This window comes from Zalophus californianus, chromosome 16 (genome assembly GCF_009762305.2).
Source record: "Zalophus californianus isolate mZalCal1 chromosome 16, mZalCal1.pri.v2, whole genome shotgun sequence".
In the NCBI taxonomy this organism is placed as follows: Eukaryota; Metazoa; Chordata; class Mammalia; order Carnivora; family Otariidae; genus Zalophus; species Zalophus californianus.
Genome location: NC_045610.1, coordinates 44,110,441 through 44,126,764, shown reverse-complemented (window position 1 = coordinate 44,126,764; position 16,324 = coordinate 44,110,441). Strand labels below are relative to the sequence as shown.

Genomic DNA, 16,324 nt, shown 5'->3' with positions numbered 1-16,324 from the left:
AGCTTTGGTGTGGGCAATAAAAGACCCCAAGCAAATAACAGCCAAATCAGCATTATCCTGGGACTCCATGACAATGATGCTTCTCCAATAGGTGCATGGTCCTTGAAATTCCACTTTTGAATTTAACTTTGATTCCTGCTCATGTGCAAAGTTCCTAACTGCTTCAATACATGCAAAATAAAGCTTCGAAGAACTAAGTTTAGCACGGAGTTGTCCAGGGAGCAAAAGTGTGGGTCCTTCCTCATCCATCAGCTTCTTTTAAATGGTAAAGCAGAAAGAACTCCTGAAAACTTACCACAAGGCACTTCTCTCCCCAGTCACCCAGAGCAAAAAGTATATACCTCTGAAGTAAACTATCCGGGGGCAGTAGGAACCTTTGAGGTACGGAAACCGATGCGTTTATGTTAAGTTGTAGTGTGGGAAAACGTTCATAAAGAACATACATTGCTGTAGCCTAATTTCATATGCTTTCTTTCCTGACTGTTCTTCAGTAAGAAGCCTCTTATTCCCTTTCAGCTGGAAAATTCCGTGATTTCTCTATGACATATCAAGTCATAGTGGGTATGTTCAATGGCCTGAGGGGCAGTTTAGACACAAGGTGAAGATCTTCCTCTAAACCTGACTTTGGAAAAGACTATCTTACCTGTCTCGTGGTTCAGAAATACAATTTCACACCGTTTATTGTAGAATGGATGAAGGTGTTGAGGGGGTGTCTGGAGCTGAGTAAATGTTGCCACCGACGTCCATCTGTCGCAGCCTCCTCTCTCCTCTCAATTTGCTGATGCCTCACTCGTGGAAGGAGTCCTCAGGGTCAGTTTTTTGTTTTGCCAGCACAGCAGAGAACAGGCTCATTGGGTTTCTCCACCAAGAGGTATAACGTCTCAAACTCACCACCTTTACTAAGCACGCTATAACACCAAGAGTCTCTTATGAGAGTCTGAATTTCATTATAGTTAGGTGGGCAACATAGGAAAATATCGGGTGGAATCAGGTGATAAAAATTCAGGGATTCACTGAAAAACAGACCCCTGCTGAATTGGAAAACCAAGATAAGGGACAGTTGACAGAGAAAAGGTAAAAACAGAAAGTCAACATGGGTTGGGGAGATGAGGAAGGCCCAGGAAGACCTCGAAGAAAAGGCTGCCATGGCAAGCAGGAGGCAGAGAACAAATGAGGAAAGGCAATTCTTACAAGATGGTGAAGGTGCCATTGTAGGTGCTGGGCTCTGGCACAGGCACTCTGTGGAGCCTCTGCTTTGGGCTGAAACCAGTACACGACAGCGTCTCATCTTTGCAGATACAGAGCTCACATATGTTGATGTTCGTGGTAGCATTCTCTTCTGGTTGCTCAGTTAAAGTTGCGTATGACTTTTCTGGGGGTATATTTTACAAAATGCAGCACTGAATGCTGGGTCGTTGGGGGAAAAACTGTCTCAGATGACTCCGGTTGCGGACGTACAGTAATTTCCAGGTCCATAGGTGGAACCGTGACTTTAGTCAGGTTTGGATGTTGACTCTGAGCCTGTTCTGGATGGGCAAGTGTCACCTCAAGGTCCTTTGGAGGAGGAGCTATAGTCTTCTTCGTGGCTGTAGAATGTGTAGGCTCTGTAATAGGTTCTGGAGTAATGGTAAGCCCCAAGTTCACATGATGAACTGTGGTGCTGGGTGATGCTGGATGCTGACCTTGATCCTTACACGGAGTTGGAGCTGTCACCTCCTGATGGAATGGATATTGAACTACAACCTCCTTAGGTGGCTCTGGAGGCTGAGCTGGGGTCTCTTGCATGGTTGGAGAAGGTTGAACCTCCATATCGGATCCTGCAGTTACAGTAATTTCCAGGTCCATAGGTAGAACTGTGACTTCAGTCAGGTTTGGATGTTGACTCTGAACCTGTTCTGGATGGGCAAGTGTCACCTCAAGGTCCTTTGGAGGAGGAGCTATAGTCTTCTTCATGGTTGTAGAACGTGCAGCCCCTGTAATCGGTTTTGGAGTAATGGTAAGCCCCAAGTCCACAGGATGCAATGTGGTGCTGGGTGATGCTGGATGCTGACCTTGATCCTTACTTGGAGGTGGAGCTGTCACCTCCTGATGAAACGGATATTGAACTACAACCTCCTTAGGTGGCTCTGGAGGCTGAGCTGGGGTCTCTTGCATGGTTGGAGAAGTTTCAGTCTCTGTAGTAGGTTCTGGAGTTATGGTAAGCCCCAGGTCCAAAGGTTTAACCGTGACTTTATTTAAGGTTGGATGCTGAACCTGAACCTGCTCTGACTGTGGAAATGTCACCTCAAGGTCCTTTGGAGGAATTGTAGTCTGCTGCAGGGTTGTAGACTGTTTAACCTCTGTAGTAGATTCTGGAGTTATGGTAAGCTCCAGATCCAAAGGTTGAACTGTCACATTTGGTGACCACCAATGCTGAGCTTGATCCTGATGTGGTGTTGGAACTGCTGCCTCTTGATATATGTGAGGTTGGGATACAAGTTCCTTAGTCGGCTCTGGATGCTGATCTGGGATCTCATGCATGGCTGGAGAAGGTTCAACCTCGGCAGCAGATTCTGGAGTCATGGTAAGTTCCAGGTCCAAAGGTTTAACTGTGACTTTATTTAAGGTTGGATGGTGAGACCGAACCTGCTCTGAAAGTGCAAGTGTCACCTCAAGGTCTTTTGGAGGAGATGTAGTCTTTTTCAGCGTTGTAAACTGTTCAACTTCTTTAGTGGGTTCTGGACTTACAGTAAGCTCCAGGTCCAAAAGTTGAACTGTTACACTGGGTGATGATGGATGCTGAGCTTGATCTTGACCTGGTGTCTGAACAATCTCCTCCTGATATACTGGAGATTGAGCTACAACAACCTGCTTAGGTGGCTCTGGAGGCTGAATTGGGGTCCCCCGCCTAGGTAGAGAAAGTTCAGTGTCCTTAGTGAATTCTGGAGTTATGGTAAGCCCCAGGTCCAAAGGTTGAACTGTGACTTCAGCCAAAGTTGGATGCTGAGTCTGAACCTGCTCTAGGTGTGCAAATGTCACTTCGAGGTCCTTTGGAGGAGCTGTAGTTTTCTTCAGGGCTGTAGAATGTTCAAACTCTGTAGTGGGTTCTGGAGTTACGGTAAGCTCCAGGTCTAAAGGTTGAGCTGTGACTTCAGTCAAATGCTCTTGCTGAGCCTGAACGTGCTCTGGATGTGGAAGTGTCACCTCGGGGTCCTCTGGAAGAGATAGAGTCTGCTGCAGGGCCTTGGAATGCTCAGCCTCTGTAGTAGGTTCTGGAGTTACAGTAAGCTCCAGATCAACAGGTTTAACAGTGGCACTGGGCAAGTTTGAATGCTGAGCTTGCGCTTGTCCTAGAGGTGGAACTGTCACCTCATTATGGACTGGAGGTTGTGCTACAACCTCCTTAGGTGGTTCTGGAGGCTGAGCTAGAGCCTCCTGCTGGGTTGGAGAAGGTTCTACCTCCTTAAGGGGCTCTAGAGGTAGAGATGGGGCTTCTTGCAGGACTGGAGAGGATTCTACCTTCTCAGGAGACTGTGGAAGCTGAGAATGGGTCTCTTGAGAGACTGGAAAAGGTTCCACTTTGTCAGGGAGTTCTAGAGGCTGAGCTGGGGCTTCCCGCTGGGCTAGAGATGGTTCTACCTTCTCAGGGGGCTCTGAAGGCTGAGCTGGGGCCTCTGGCTGTGTGGGAGAAGATTCCACCTCCTTAGGGGGCTCAGGAGATATAGCTGGGGCCTGCTGGGGGACAGGGGACTGAGCTGGGGCCTCCTGCTGGGTTGGAGAAAGTTCTAACTCCTTAAGGGGCCCAGGAGATTTAGCTGGGGCCTGTTGGTGAACTGGAGACTGAGCTAGAGCCTCCTGCTGGGTTGAAGATTCTGCCTCATTAGGGGGCTCTAAAGGCTGAGCAGGGGCTTCCTGCTGGAGTGGGTATGGTTCTACCTTCTCAGGGGGCTCGGGAGGCTGAGATGGGGAATCTGGCTGTGTGGGAAAAAGTTCTACCTCCTTGGGGGGCTCAGGAGATGTAGCTAGGGCCTGCTGGAGGACAGAAGACTGAGCTGGAGCCTCCTCCTGGGGTGGAGGTTTGACCTTCTCAGTGGGCTTTGGAGGATGAGCTGAGACTGCATGTTCATTTGCAGATGGTTCAATCTCCTTAGGGGGCTCTGATGGCTCAGCTAGGACCTCCTGTTGGCCTGAAGCAGGTTCTACCTCGTTAGGAGGGTCTGGAGTCTGAGCTATGAGCTCCTGTTGGCCTGGAAGAGATTCATTTTTGGGGATCTCTGGAGAGTGGGAAAGAGGCTTGAACTGGATTGAAGAAAATTCAATCTGCTCAGGGGGAACTGGAGCCTGAGCAGGGATCTCCTGTTGCACTGGAGAATGTTCAACCTTAGTTGGCACTGGAGTTATGGAAGCCTCCAGAACTATAGGTTGAACTGTGGTACTGGGCAACATTGGATGCTGAGCTTGACCGGGACCTAGAGGTGAGAATGTCACCTCATGATGTACTGGAGCCTGAGATACAATATCTGTAGAGGACTCTGGAGACTGAGCTGGGTGCTCACACTGAACTGGAGAAGGCCCGATCCCCTCACTGGGCTTTGGACGCTGAGCTGGGACTGCGTGCTGGACCTAGAGAAGGTTCTACACCCACAACAGACACTTGAGACAGAGCTGAGCTCCACTGCTGGCTTGGAGGAAGTTCAATTTCCTCAGGAAGATCTTCAGGCTGAATTGGGACTCCCTGCTGCACTGGAAAAGGTTCAAAATTTTCAGGGGGTGCTGGAGGCTGATCTGGGACTTCCCGCTGGATTGGAGATGGTTCAATTTCCTCAGGAAGAGCTTCAGGCTGAGTTGGGACTTCCTGTTGGATTGGAGAAGGTTCAACATTTTCAGGGGGGGCTGGATGATCTCGGGCCTCCTGCTGGATTGGAGAAGGTTCAACATTTTCAGGGGGTGCTGGATGATCTCGGGCCTCCTGCTGGATTGGAGAAGGTTCAACATTTTCAGGGGGTGCTGGATGATCTCGGGCCTCCTGCTGGATTGGAGAAGGTTCCAACTGCTCAGGGAACACCGCAGACTGAGCTGAGGCCTCTTGTTGGGGTAGAAAAGTTTCAACCTCATTAGTGGACCCTGGAGTTATGGTTAGTGCCAGATCCACAGGTTTAACAGTGACACTGGGCAACAGCAGAAGCTGAGCTTGACTCCTACCTAGAGGAGAAACTGTTACCACATGATGCTCTGGAGAGTAAGCTGGGACCTCCTCCTGTTGGGTTGGAGGAGGTTCAACCTCACCGGAAGGCTCTGGATGCTGAGCTATGGCTTCCTGCTGGATGGCAGAAGGGTTAACTTCCTCAGAGGTCTGTAGATGCTGACTTGGAGCCTCCTGATGGGTTGCAGGTTTAACCTCCCCAAGGGGATTTGGATGCTGAACTGTGGCCTCTGAATGGCCTGGAGAACGTTCAATCCCCTCAAGAGACTCTGGATACTCCGTTGGGGTCTCCGGTTGGGTTGGAAAAGGCTCACCCTCCTCTGGGACCTGAGGGTGCTGAACTGGGGACTCCTCCTGGGTTGTAGAAGGTTTGATCCCCTCAGGGGTCTGCAGGTGCTCAGCTGGGGCTTCTTGTTGGGTTGGAGAAGGTGCAACCTGCTCAGATGTCTGTGGATCCCCACCCTGGCTCTCGTCCTGGGTTGAAGATTCACCCTTCTCAGGGGTCTGTGGAAATTGGGCTGGAGCCTCCTCCTGGGATGGAGACAGTTTTCCTTCCTCAGGGGCTTGTGGATGCTGGACTGGGGTCTCCTGCTGGGTTGAAGGTTTAACTTTCTCAGGAGTCTGTGGATGATGCCCCTGGCTCTCCTCCTGTATTGAGGAAGGTTCGGCCTCTACAGGGGTCTGTGGAAGCTCAGCTGGGGCCTCCTGCTGGGGTGGAAAAGGTTCACCCTCTTCCTGGGTCTCTGGAGGTTTGGCCAGGGCCTCCTCCTGGGTGGAATATGGTTCACCCTCGGGGCTCTGTGATTGCTGAGCCAGGGCCTCCTGTTGGGTTGTGGGAGGGTTAACTTCTCCAGGACCCTCGGGATGCTGAACTGGGGTTTCCTGCTGTGTTGGAGGTTTCTCCTGTGTGGTAGATTCTGGGGATTCAGTTGGAGTCTCCTGTTGAACTGGCAAAGGTTCAGCTTCCTCAGGGGACTGTAGAGGCAGAGTTGGGGCTTCATGCTGCATTGCAAATGGTTCCACTTTAAGGGGCACAGAGGGCTGAGCTGCAGCCTCATCCTGAACTGGCAAAGGTCCCACCTCTGTAATGGGTTCTGGTGTTATAGTAAACTGCACATCTGCAGGTTTAACACTGACATTGGGCAGGTTTAAATATTGAACATGATGGTGACCTGGAGGCGAAACGGTCACCTCATGATGCCCTAGAGGTTGAGCTGGGTGCTCCTGCTGGGTTGGAGAAGGTTCCACCTCCCCAGAAGGCAGCTCTGGAGGCTGAGCTGGTTGTTCTTGCAGGGTTGCTGAAGATTCTATCTCTCCTGGAGACTGAGCCGGGGTCTCTTGCTGGGTTGAAGATTCTGCCTCATTAGGGAGCTCTGCAGCCTGAGCTGAGGTCTCCTCCTGGGTTGAGGAAGATTCAGCTTCTCCAAAAGGCTCTGGAAGCGGAGCTGGGGGCTCCTGCTGAGCTAGAGAATGTTCTGCCTCTTCAGGATTCTCTGGGGGCTGAGCTGGGATCTCCTGCTGAGTCAGAGAAAGTTCACATTCCTCACTAGGCTCAGAAAGCAGAGCTGGTGGTTCCTGTACGCTTGGAGGCTTAGCTTCCTCAGGAGGCTCTGAAGACTGAGCTGGGGTCTCCTGCTGAGTTAGAAAAGGTTCAAGCCGCCCAGGAGACTGAGAAGGCTGAGCTGGTTGCTGCTCACTTGAAGGCTCAACCGCCTCTGGAGGCTTAGCTGAGGTCTCTTGCTGGGTTGGAGAAGGCTCTGCTTCCTCAGTCTGCTCAGGAGGCTGAGGTGGAGCCTCCTGCTGGGCTGTAGAAGATTCAACCTCCTTAGCCGGCTCTGGAGTTATGGTAAGTTCCACATCCGCAGATTTATGTGTAACACTGGAAAACCTTAAATAAGTTAGATAGTGGCTGATAGGTTGACTTATCACCTCATCACTTACTGAAGGTTGAAGTAGATACTCCATAGGAAACTATGGAACTAGAGTTGGGGCCTCCTGCTGGACTGGACTAGGTCCAGCCTCCTCGGGGCGCTCTACACGCTGAGCCAGGGTTTCTGGCTGGGCTGGGGTGGGCCCAGCCTCCTCGGGGCGCTCCGCTGGCTGAGCCGGGGCCTCCGGCTGCGCTGGGGTGTGTCCAGGCTCCTCGGGGCGCTCTGCAGGCGGAGCCGGGGCCTCCGGCTGCGCTGCATTGGGCCCAGGCTACTCGGGGCGCTCTGCTGGCGGAGCCGGGGCCTCCGGCTGCACTGGGTTGGGCCCAGGCTCCTCGGGGCGCTCTGCAGCAGGATCCGGGGCCTCCGGCAGGGCTGGGGTGGGCCCAGCAGCCTCAGGGCGCTCTGCAGGCTGAGCCGGGACCTCCGGCTTGGCTGGGATGGGCCCAGCCTCCTCGGGGAGCTCTGCTGGCCAAGCCGGCACCTCCAGCTGGACTGCAGTGGGCCCAGCCTCCTCGGGGAGATCTAGTGGCTCAACTGGGGCCTCTAGCTGGACTGGTGTAGGCACAGCATCCTCGGGGCGCTCTACAGGCTGAGCTGGGGCCTCCTGCTGGGTTGGAGAAGCCTGAGCCTCCTCGGTGCGCTCTGGAGGCTGAGTTAGAGTTACAGTAAGTACCAGATCCACAGGTTTAACAGTGACGTTGGAGAAGTTTGGCCACTGAGCTTCATTCTTACTTAGAGATGGCACATTCCCCTCATGTGCTGTTGGTTGAGCTACCGTCTCCTTAGATGGCTCTGGAGGTTGAGCTTGGGCCTCCTGAGGGGTCAAAGGTTCTACTTCCTCAGGGGCCTGTGTAGGGTGATCTGAGGCTTCCTGTTGGACTGAAGGTTTGATCTCTTCAACGGTACTTGAAGGCTCAGCTGGGGCCTCCTGTGGGTTTACAGCTTCCTTAAGGATCCCTGGAGGTGGAGATGGAGACCCCTGCTGAATTGGAGATGTTTCTATCTCTTCAGGGGGCTCTGGATGTTGGGCCTTTGACTCCACCTGAGACAAAAAAGATTCAGCTTCCTCAGGCAACTCTAGATGATTTGGGGTCTTCTGCCGGAGTGGAGGAATTTCAACCTCCTCAGGGAGCTTTGGAGGTTGATCTGATCCCCCTGGGAAATCCATTGGTAGGTTCTCCTCAGGATATAGGATATCCATACTGGAATCTGAATAATCATCCTGCAACTCTTGTTCTAGGTGGTCTTTATTTGTAAATTGGTTTGGAGTTCCAACAACTTTGGCAAGCCTTTGATGCTGAGCTAGATCTTTCTCCAGGTTTGGGCGTGAAACAGTGAACTTTGTTGGCTTTGAACTGTGACTATCCAGAGGCGGAGCAAGTATTTCAAATGATTGGTGATCTTCAGCCTGATCTAGACCTACAGTTTTAATCTTACTTTGGAGTGGAGGAGGCGGAGCTATGGTCTGATTCTGATCCCAACCTAGCCTTGGAACCACCTCTGGGAACCCTTCAAAAAGCTGGGTTAGCTTGTCATTCAGATCCTGATCTGCCTCTGGGGGCAGCTCACCAAGTATATCGTGTCCGGAAACGGAACCAAAGTTTCAGTCAACTCCTTAGGCAGCGCCCACATCTGGGCTGGAGCTGAGGACCCCAAGTAATGAAAGACCCCCGGCTCTGCTGGGGGTGTAAGTACCTGGGGCGATTCGGGCGGGAATTTAGAGGAGTGCGAAGACCAGGGCTCAGTGGGCCCCAGGAGGTCGGCGGTCAGCTGGGCAGGGTCCAGGGCCCACTCGGGAGGCTGAGCTGCCTGGACCAGCAGACACAATGATTGCCACGTGAGGAGGAGCAGCAGGACCCAGAGGCGCAGTCGGGACATGACACGCGGAGGCTCTGGGGCGCAGCGAACCAGGTCAGGGCCTCTAGCTGGACTGCGGTGGGCGCAGCCTCCTCGGGGCGCTCTGCTGGCGGAGCTGGGGCCTTCGGCTGCGCTGGGGTGGGCGCAGCCTCCTCGGGGCGCTCTGCTGGCGGAGCCGGGGCCTCCGGTTGCGCTGGGGTGGGCCCAGGCTCCTCGGGGCGCTCTACAGGCGCAGCCGGGGCTTCCGGCTGCGCTGGGGTGGGCCCAGCCTCCTCGGGGCGCTCTGCAGGCAGAGCCGGGGCCTCCGGCTGCGCTGGGGTGGGCCCAGCCTCCTCCGGGCTCTCCGCAGGCTGAGCCGGCACCTCCGGCTGGACTGGAGTGTGCCCAGCCACCTCGGGGATCTCCCGCTGCGCGCAAGTGGAAGCCGAACCGTTATGGCAGCCCTGTGATGCGCGCACTGTTAGCAACTGCGCGCCCCAACGCATAAATATTTGTTGAATGAGTAAGTGACAGGTATCAATATGCAAACATACTACCTTTATTTAAAACAAATTGTCCATTTATAATCACTGATGAGGATAAGTACAACTTAATAATAAATAATAATGTCTTTATACTAATAATAAATAAATGTCTTTCTCCAGCCCCACCCCTTAATTTGTGACTCAATCTCAATCTTTTGAGACAAGAACTTTCTGAGAATTTCATAAAAGCTATGGACCTTTTCCCTAGAAAACTGCACTTTCTTGAATATCTGCAAAGGTGTGCACGTGATTTCAATTTGGGAATCATCCCTTCAGGGCACAGGTCTGTGAGGAGAATGGATTGAGTTCGGAGGAGGGCCAAACTTGGATGGATAATAAAATGATATATCACATATTGGTTGTAGATATCTCAAAATATCATTTATTCTCATCACTACTTTGAAGTTATAATTGTTATTGTACCTACCAGTATATCTTGTTATTTAACGTGTTAACAGAAGCAGGTTTATTGCTCTATCACTAATCTTTTTTAAAAAGTATTTTGAAAACTGTATTTCAATATAATTTCCTTTTACTATATATTTTAAATTATTATACATTTAAAAACATTATCCCAAGAACACAGGCTTCTGCAGATCATCAGATAGATATATAGAAAAAAAAGGTTAAAAATCCTGCCCCAGGGGACCAGTGATCCATAGTTAGGAACCTCTGCCTCAAGCTGAATTAGAAATCTGCAAATCTTACTGGATTCATGTTCTAGTATACAAACTCCCAAACACATGCTTTTGAAAAATTAATTTTTAAATTTCTATTTATTTTCTAAAAATATGTTTTATATATATGTATTCACATGGCTCAAAATTCAAAAGGTATATAGTACACAATTCAAAGTTTTTCTGCTACTCCTGTCCCTCAGCCTACCCATCGCCCTCCACTCCCTAAAGAAAAGTATTTATTTCTTTTTTTCTTGGGCCAAATTACTTTCAGTTTCCTTACAAGTATGGGAAATAAAATCTCCAAGTCAGACACTATCATGGGGAAATACAAATTATAAATAGTATCTAAGAAATTCATAAAATAAAAGGAAATTTGCTTGGTTTTAGCCTTTCTCCCTTACCGATAAGATATCAGACGAAGGGTGGGGGATCTACTTTAGTGGGATCATAATTCTTATGTTTAGATTACTATGACTACTGAAGGTCGTCCTGTGTGTGGAGTGGCGTTGGTACAGCCGTTGGCCTTTCACCCGTCTTCAAGCCATCAGTCTTTCTTTTAGTCAAGATGAGTGATAAGCCAGATTTGTCTGAAGTGGAGAAGTTTGACAGGTCAAAACTGAAGAAAACTAATACTAAAGAAAAAAATACTCTTCCCTCAAAGGAAACTATCCAGCAGGAGAAAGAGTGTGTTCAAACTTCATAAGATGGGAATCTCCTTCCACAAGCGGTTTTCAACAATGCCTGAGTGTCTCGGTTTGGGGCTTGTTTTTTTGTAAACCTATGTGCTTGTAGAGATTTTAGGCACCTTCTGATGCTTCACACCCATACTCCCTGGCTAAGATGTCAGGAGTAGCCAATGTTCCCTTACATTCATTTTTAAACTTTCCATTGATGCATAAACTCCAGCTGGCAGATGTCCATAATCCCAAAAAAAAAAAAAAAAAAAAAAAAAAAAAAAGATTACTATGACTACTATGTCTTTTATTACTAATTCAGGAGTCATTTATGACTTATCTACTCAAGTTGAACTAATGATACGATACACAAGCTGTCATGAAAAATGCCAGTTAATTGCTTTGAGTGTAATGTTTTTTCCAAAATCATTTGTGTCTACATTGACTTTTTCTACAAATCAATTAAAAAAAGATAACAAGGGGGCGGAGCAAGATGGCGGAGGAGTAGGAGACCTAGATTTCGTCTGGTCTCAGGAATTCAGCTGAATAGGGATCAAACCATTCTGAACACCTACGAACTCAACAGGAGATCGAACAGGAGAGTAGCAACAACTCTCTGAACAGAGAAGCGACCACTTACTGGAAGGTAGGCCGTGGAGAGAAGTGAATCCGAGGCGATATTCGGGAGGATAGACGGCGGGGGAGGGGCCTCCGCCGGCCGCTTCTGGCAAGTGCTAGAGCCACGGAGCACAAAATCGGACCTTTTAGAAGTCGGCTCCGCTGAGGGACGTCGTTCCAGTGGCTAACCGGGGGTGGAACCCTCCCGGGACCATGGGATCTCAGGACCCTTGGGGTCACAGAAAGACCGGGGGAGCCTGAGTGCGCCAGAGCTCCCAGGTATCGGAGTGGGGAAGCCGGCTGCAGAGACGGAGCTGAGGCGCGGGCTCTCAGCTTGGGGTTGCCATAAACTGTGATCCGCGGCCCAGTCGGGCCACTGCTCCTGCAGCAGGGACCCAACAAGCGGCAAATCTGGGGAGACTCCCCTTCCTTCCTGGGCAGGAGCGGCGCGGGAACGCACCGCAGGGATCTGCTGGGTTTGGAGACTCCACACGGGGTCGGGTGCCAGAGATACAAACGCTCGGTCACAGGCCGGGTGAGCACGGAGAGCGACCGGAGACCAGGGACAAGGGAGTGACTGCTTTTCTCTGGGGGCACACTGAGGAGCGGAGCCCCGAGTTCTCGGCTCCTCTGGGTGGAGATTGGGAGGCCACCATTTTTGCCCTGGTCCTCCAAGGCTGTATGGAGAGCTTGCAGGGAACAAAAGCTCCTGAGATCAAACCCGAGCAGCTTGCTTAGCCCGGACTGACAAGGGCGGGGCAATTCAGCCTCCGGCAAAGACATTTGGAAACCACGGCATCAGGCCCCTCCCCCAGAAGATCAGCACAAACAGCCAGCAAGCCAAGACCAAGTTTACCGATCAAGGAGAACGGGAGAACTCCAGCGCTAGGGGAATACTGCACATAGAATTCATGGCTTTTTTTTACCATGATTCATTAGTTCATCAAAGTTAATTTTTGTTAACTTTTTTTTTTCTTTTTCCCCTTTTCAACCAATATCTTATCAATCTCTTTAAAAAAAAACATTTTTTATTTTTCCTTTTTAGAGTCATATTTTATCCCTTCATAGTAGTTACCCTTATTTTTGGCATATATATATAAGTTCTCTCTTTAAAATTTTGAGATACAGTTTCTTCTAACAGATCAAAATATACCCTAAATCACTAGCGTATGGCTCTGTTCTAGTCTCCTGCCTGATCACATTCTCTCCCTTTTTTCTTTTCTTTTTTTAAAATCTTCTTTCTTTTTTCAAACAACTTCTTATCTTATCAAGTCCTTTTATAAAATCTTTTATAATTTTCATCTTTACAGTCATCTTCTATCCCTTCATTGTATCAACCCTTATTTTGTACATATATGTCTTTCTTCCTTTAAAATTTTAGGAGGCACTTTTTTCTAACAGACCAAAATATGCCCAAAATCTAGTGTGTGGCACTGATCTATGCACTAGCCTGATCATATTTGATCATATTCTGCTTTTTTTGTATTGTTCTGTTTTTGTTTTTATCTTTTTTTCTTTTTTTTTCTTTCTCTTTCTTTTTTCTTTCTTTCCCTTTCTTTTCCCCTGGTTTCAGGTCTTTTCTGATTTGTATACAGTATACTTGCTGGGGACGTTGTAAACCTGTTAGCATTTTGTTCTTTCATTCATCTATTCTCCTCTGGACAAAATGACAAGACGAAAAAAATCACCTCAGCAAAAAGAACAAGAGGTAGTACCGTCAGCCAGGGACCTACTCAATACGGACATTAGTACGATGTCGGACCTAGAGTTCAGAATCATGACTTTAAAGATACTAGCTGGGCTTGAAAAAAGCGTGGAAGTTATTAGAGAAACCCTTTCTGGAGAAATAAAAGAACTAAAAACTAATCAAGTCGAAATCAAAAAGGCTATTGATGAGGTGAAATAAAAAATGGGGGCAATAACTACTAGGATAAATGAGGCAGAAGAGAGAATCAGTGATATAGAAGACCAAATGATGGAAAATAAAGAGGCTGAGAAAAAGAGGGAGAAAGAACTACAGGATCACGAGGGCAGAATTCGAGAGATAAGTGATATGATAAGACGAAACAACATTAGCATAATTGGGATCCCAGAAGAAGAAGAAAGAGAGAGAGGGGCAGAAGGTATATCGGAGCAAATAATAGCAGAGAACTTCCCTAATGTGAGGAAGGAAACAGGCATCAAAATCCAGGAGGCACAGAGAACCCCTCTCAAAATCAATAATAATAGGTCAACACCCCGACATCTAATAGTAAAACTTACGAGTCTCAGAGACAAAGAGAAAATCCTGAAAGCAGCTCGGGAGAAGAGATATGTAACCTACAATGGTAAAAACATTAGATTGGCAACAGACCTATCCACAGAGACCTGGCAGGCCAGAAAGGACTGGCACGATATCTTCAGAGCACTAAACGAGAAAAATATGCAGCCAAGAATACTATATCCAGCTAGGCTGTCATTGAAAATAGAAGGAGAGATAAAAAGCTTCCAGAACAAACAAAAACTAAAGGAATTTGCAAACACGAAACCAGCCCTCCAAGAAACATTGAAAGGGGTCCTCTAAGCAAAGAGAGAGCCTAAAAGCAGCAAAGATCAGAAAGGAACACAGACAACATACAGTAACAGTCACCTTACAGGCAATACAATGGCACTAAATTCATACCTTTCAATAGTCACCCTGAATGTAAATGGGCTAAATGCTCCAATCAAAAGACACAGGCTATCAGATTGGATTAAAAAACAAGACCCATTCATATGCTGTCTGCAAGAGACTCATTTTAGACCCAAAGACACCCCCAGACTGAAAGTGAAGGGGTGGAAAACCATTTACCATGCTAATGGACACCAAAAGAAAGCTGGGGTGGCAATCCTTATATCAGACAAACTGGATTTTAAAACAAAGACTGTAATAAGAGATGAGGAAGGACACTATATCCTACTTAAAGGGTCTATCCAACAAGAAGATCTAACAATTGTAAATATCTATGCCCCGAACATGGGAGCGGCCAATTATATAAGGCAATTAATAACAAAAGCAAAGAAACACATTGACAACAACACAATAATAGTGGGGGACTTTAACACCCCCCTGACTGAAATGGACAGATCCTCTAAGCAAAAGATCAACAAGGAAATAAAGATTTTAAATGACACACTGGACCAAATGGACTTCATAGACATATTCAGAACATTCCACCCCAAAGCAACGGAATACACATTCTTCTCTAGTGCCCATGGAACATTCTCCAGAATTGATTACATCCTAGGTCACAAATCAGGTCTCAACCAGTACCAAAAGATTGGGATCATTCCCTGCATATTTTCAGACCACAATGGTTTGAAACTAGAACTCAATCACAAGAGGAAAGTCAGAAAGAACTCAAATACATGGAGGCTAAAGAGCATCCTACTAAAGAATGAATGGGTCAACCAGGAAATTAAAGAAGAATTAAAAAAATTCATGGAAACCAATGAAAATGAAAACACAACTGTCCAAAATCTTTGGGATACAGCAAAGGCAGTCCTGAGAGGAAAGTATATAGCAATACAAGCCTTTCTCAAGAAACAAGAAAGGTCTCAAATACACAACCTAACCCTACACCTAAAGGAGCTGGAGAAAGAACAGCAAATAAAGCCTAAACCCAGCAGGAGAAGAGAAATCATAAAGATCAGAGCAGAAATCAATGAACTAGAAACCAAAAGAACAGTAGAACAGATCCACGAAACTAGGAGCTGGTTCTTTGAAAGAATTAACAAGATTGATAAACCCCTGGCCAGACTGATCCAAAACAAAAGAGAAATGACCCAAATCAACAAAATCATGAATGAAAGAGGAGAGATCACAACCAACACCAAAGAAATACAAACAATTATAAGAACATATTATGAGCAACTCTATGCCAGCAAATTAGATAACCTGGAAGAAATGGGTGCTTTCCTAGAGATGTATCAACTACCAAAACTGAACCAGGAAGAAATAGAAAACCTGAACAGACCTATAACCACTAAGTAAATTGAAGCAGTCATCAAAAATCTCCCAAGAAACAAAAGCCCAGGGACAGATGGCTTCCCAGGGGAATTCTATCACACATTTAAAGAAGAATTAATACCTATTCTCCTGAAACTGTTCCAAAAAATAGAAATGGAAGGGAAACTTCCAAATTCATTTTATGAGGCCAGCATTACCTTGATCCCAAAACCAGACAAAGACCCCATCAAAAAGGAGAATTACAGACCAATATCCTTGATGAACATGGATGCAAAAATTCTCACCAAAATACTAGCCAATAGGATCCAACAGTACATTAAAAGGATTATTCACCAAGACCAAGTGGGATTTATTCCTGGGCTGCAAGGCTGGTTCAACATCTGCAAATCAATAAACGTGATACAATACATCAACAAAAGAAAGAACAAGAATCATATGATCCTCTCAATAGATGCAGAAAAAGCATTTGACAAAGTACAGCATCCTTTCTTGATCAAAACTCTTCAGAGTATAGGGATAGAGGGTACATACCTCAATATCATAAAAGCTATCTACGAAAAACCTACAGCGAATATCATTCTCAATGGGGAAAAGCTGAGAGCTTTTCCCCTAAGGTCAGGAACGCGGCAGGGATGTCCACTCTCACCACTGCTATTCAACATAGTATTAGAAGTCCTAGCCACAGCAATCAGACACCAAAAAGAAATCAAAGGCATCCAAATCGGCAAAGAGGAAGTCAAACTCTCACTCTTTGCAGATGATATGATACTGTATGTGGAAAACCCAAAAGACTCCACCCCAAAACTGCTAGAACTCATACAGGAGTTCAGTCAAGTAGCAGGCTATAGAATCAATGCACAGAAATCAGTG

At 47.6% G+C, this 16,324-nt stretch overlaps 4 protein-coding genes across 3 annotated transcripts; 2 read left to right on the top strand and 2 right to left on the bottom strand.

Annotated features, from left to right (window-relative positions):
• The window catches only part of LOC113915696 (RAD52 motif-containing protein 1-like), a 57,038-nt gene that overhangs the window by 28,853 nt on the left and 11,861 nt on the right, over window positions 1–16,324 (top strand).
• Window positions 513–4,806, bottom strand: LOC118356357 (leucine-rich repeat-containing protein 37A3-like). Its single transcript, XM_035724422.1, has 2 exons — window positions 1,891–4,806; window positions 513–575 (listed from the first exon to the last, which is right to left on the bottom strand). The coding sequence occupies exons 1-2, from the start codon at window positions 4,423–4,425 to the stop codon at window positions 513–515; spliced, it is 2,598 nt and encodes an 865-aa protein (XP_035580315.1). The 5' UTR covers window positions 4,426–4,806.
• Window positions 4,562–6,797, bottom strand: LOC118356356 (leucine-rich repeat-containing protein 37A-like). Its single transcript, XM_035724421.1, has one exon. It carries the CDS (start codon window positions 6,188–6,190, stop codon window positions 4,562–4,564), a length of 1,629 nt encoding a protein of 542 aa, XP_035580314.1. The 5' UTR covers window positions 6,191–6,797.
• LOC113908486 (thymosin beta-15A) lies at window positions 10,660–11,096 on the top strand. Its single transcript, XM_027568678.1, has one exon. The coding sequence runs from the start codon at window positions 10,740–10,742 to the stop codon at window positions 10,875–10,877; it is 138 nt and encodes a 45-aa protein (XP_027424479.1). The 5' UTR covers window positions 10,660–10,739; the 3' UTR covers window positions 10,878–11,096.

What these genes read in the sequence shown, in the direction of transcription:
- LOC118356357 (XM_035724422.1), bottom strand. Translation starts at nt 4,425, where the DNA reads ATGTTGCCCAGTACCACAGTTCAACCTATAGTTCTGGAGGCTTCCATA. An exon ending in CACTTGCCCATCCAGAACAG is followed by an intron (nt 576 to 1,890) that starts GTTCAGAGTCAA and finishes ACTGCCCCTCAG; the next exon opens with GCCATTGAACATACCCACTA.
- LOC118356356 (XM_035724421.1), bottom strand. Translation starts at nt 6,190, where the DNA reads ATGCAGCATGAAGCCCCAACTCTGCCTCTACAGTCCCCTGAGGAAGCT.
- LOC113908486 (XM_027568678.1), top strand. Translation starts at nt 10,740, where the DNA reads ATGAGTGATAAGCCAGATTTGTCTGAAGTGGAGAAGTTTGACAGGTCA.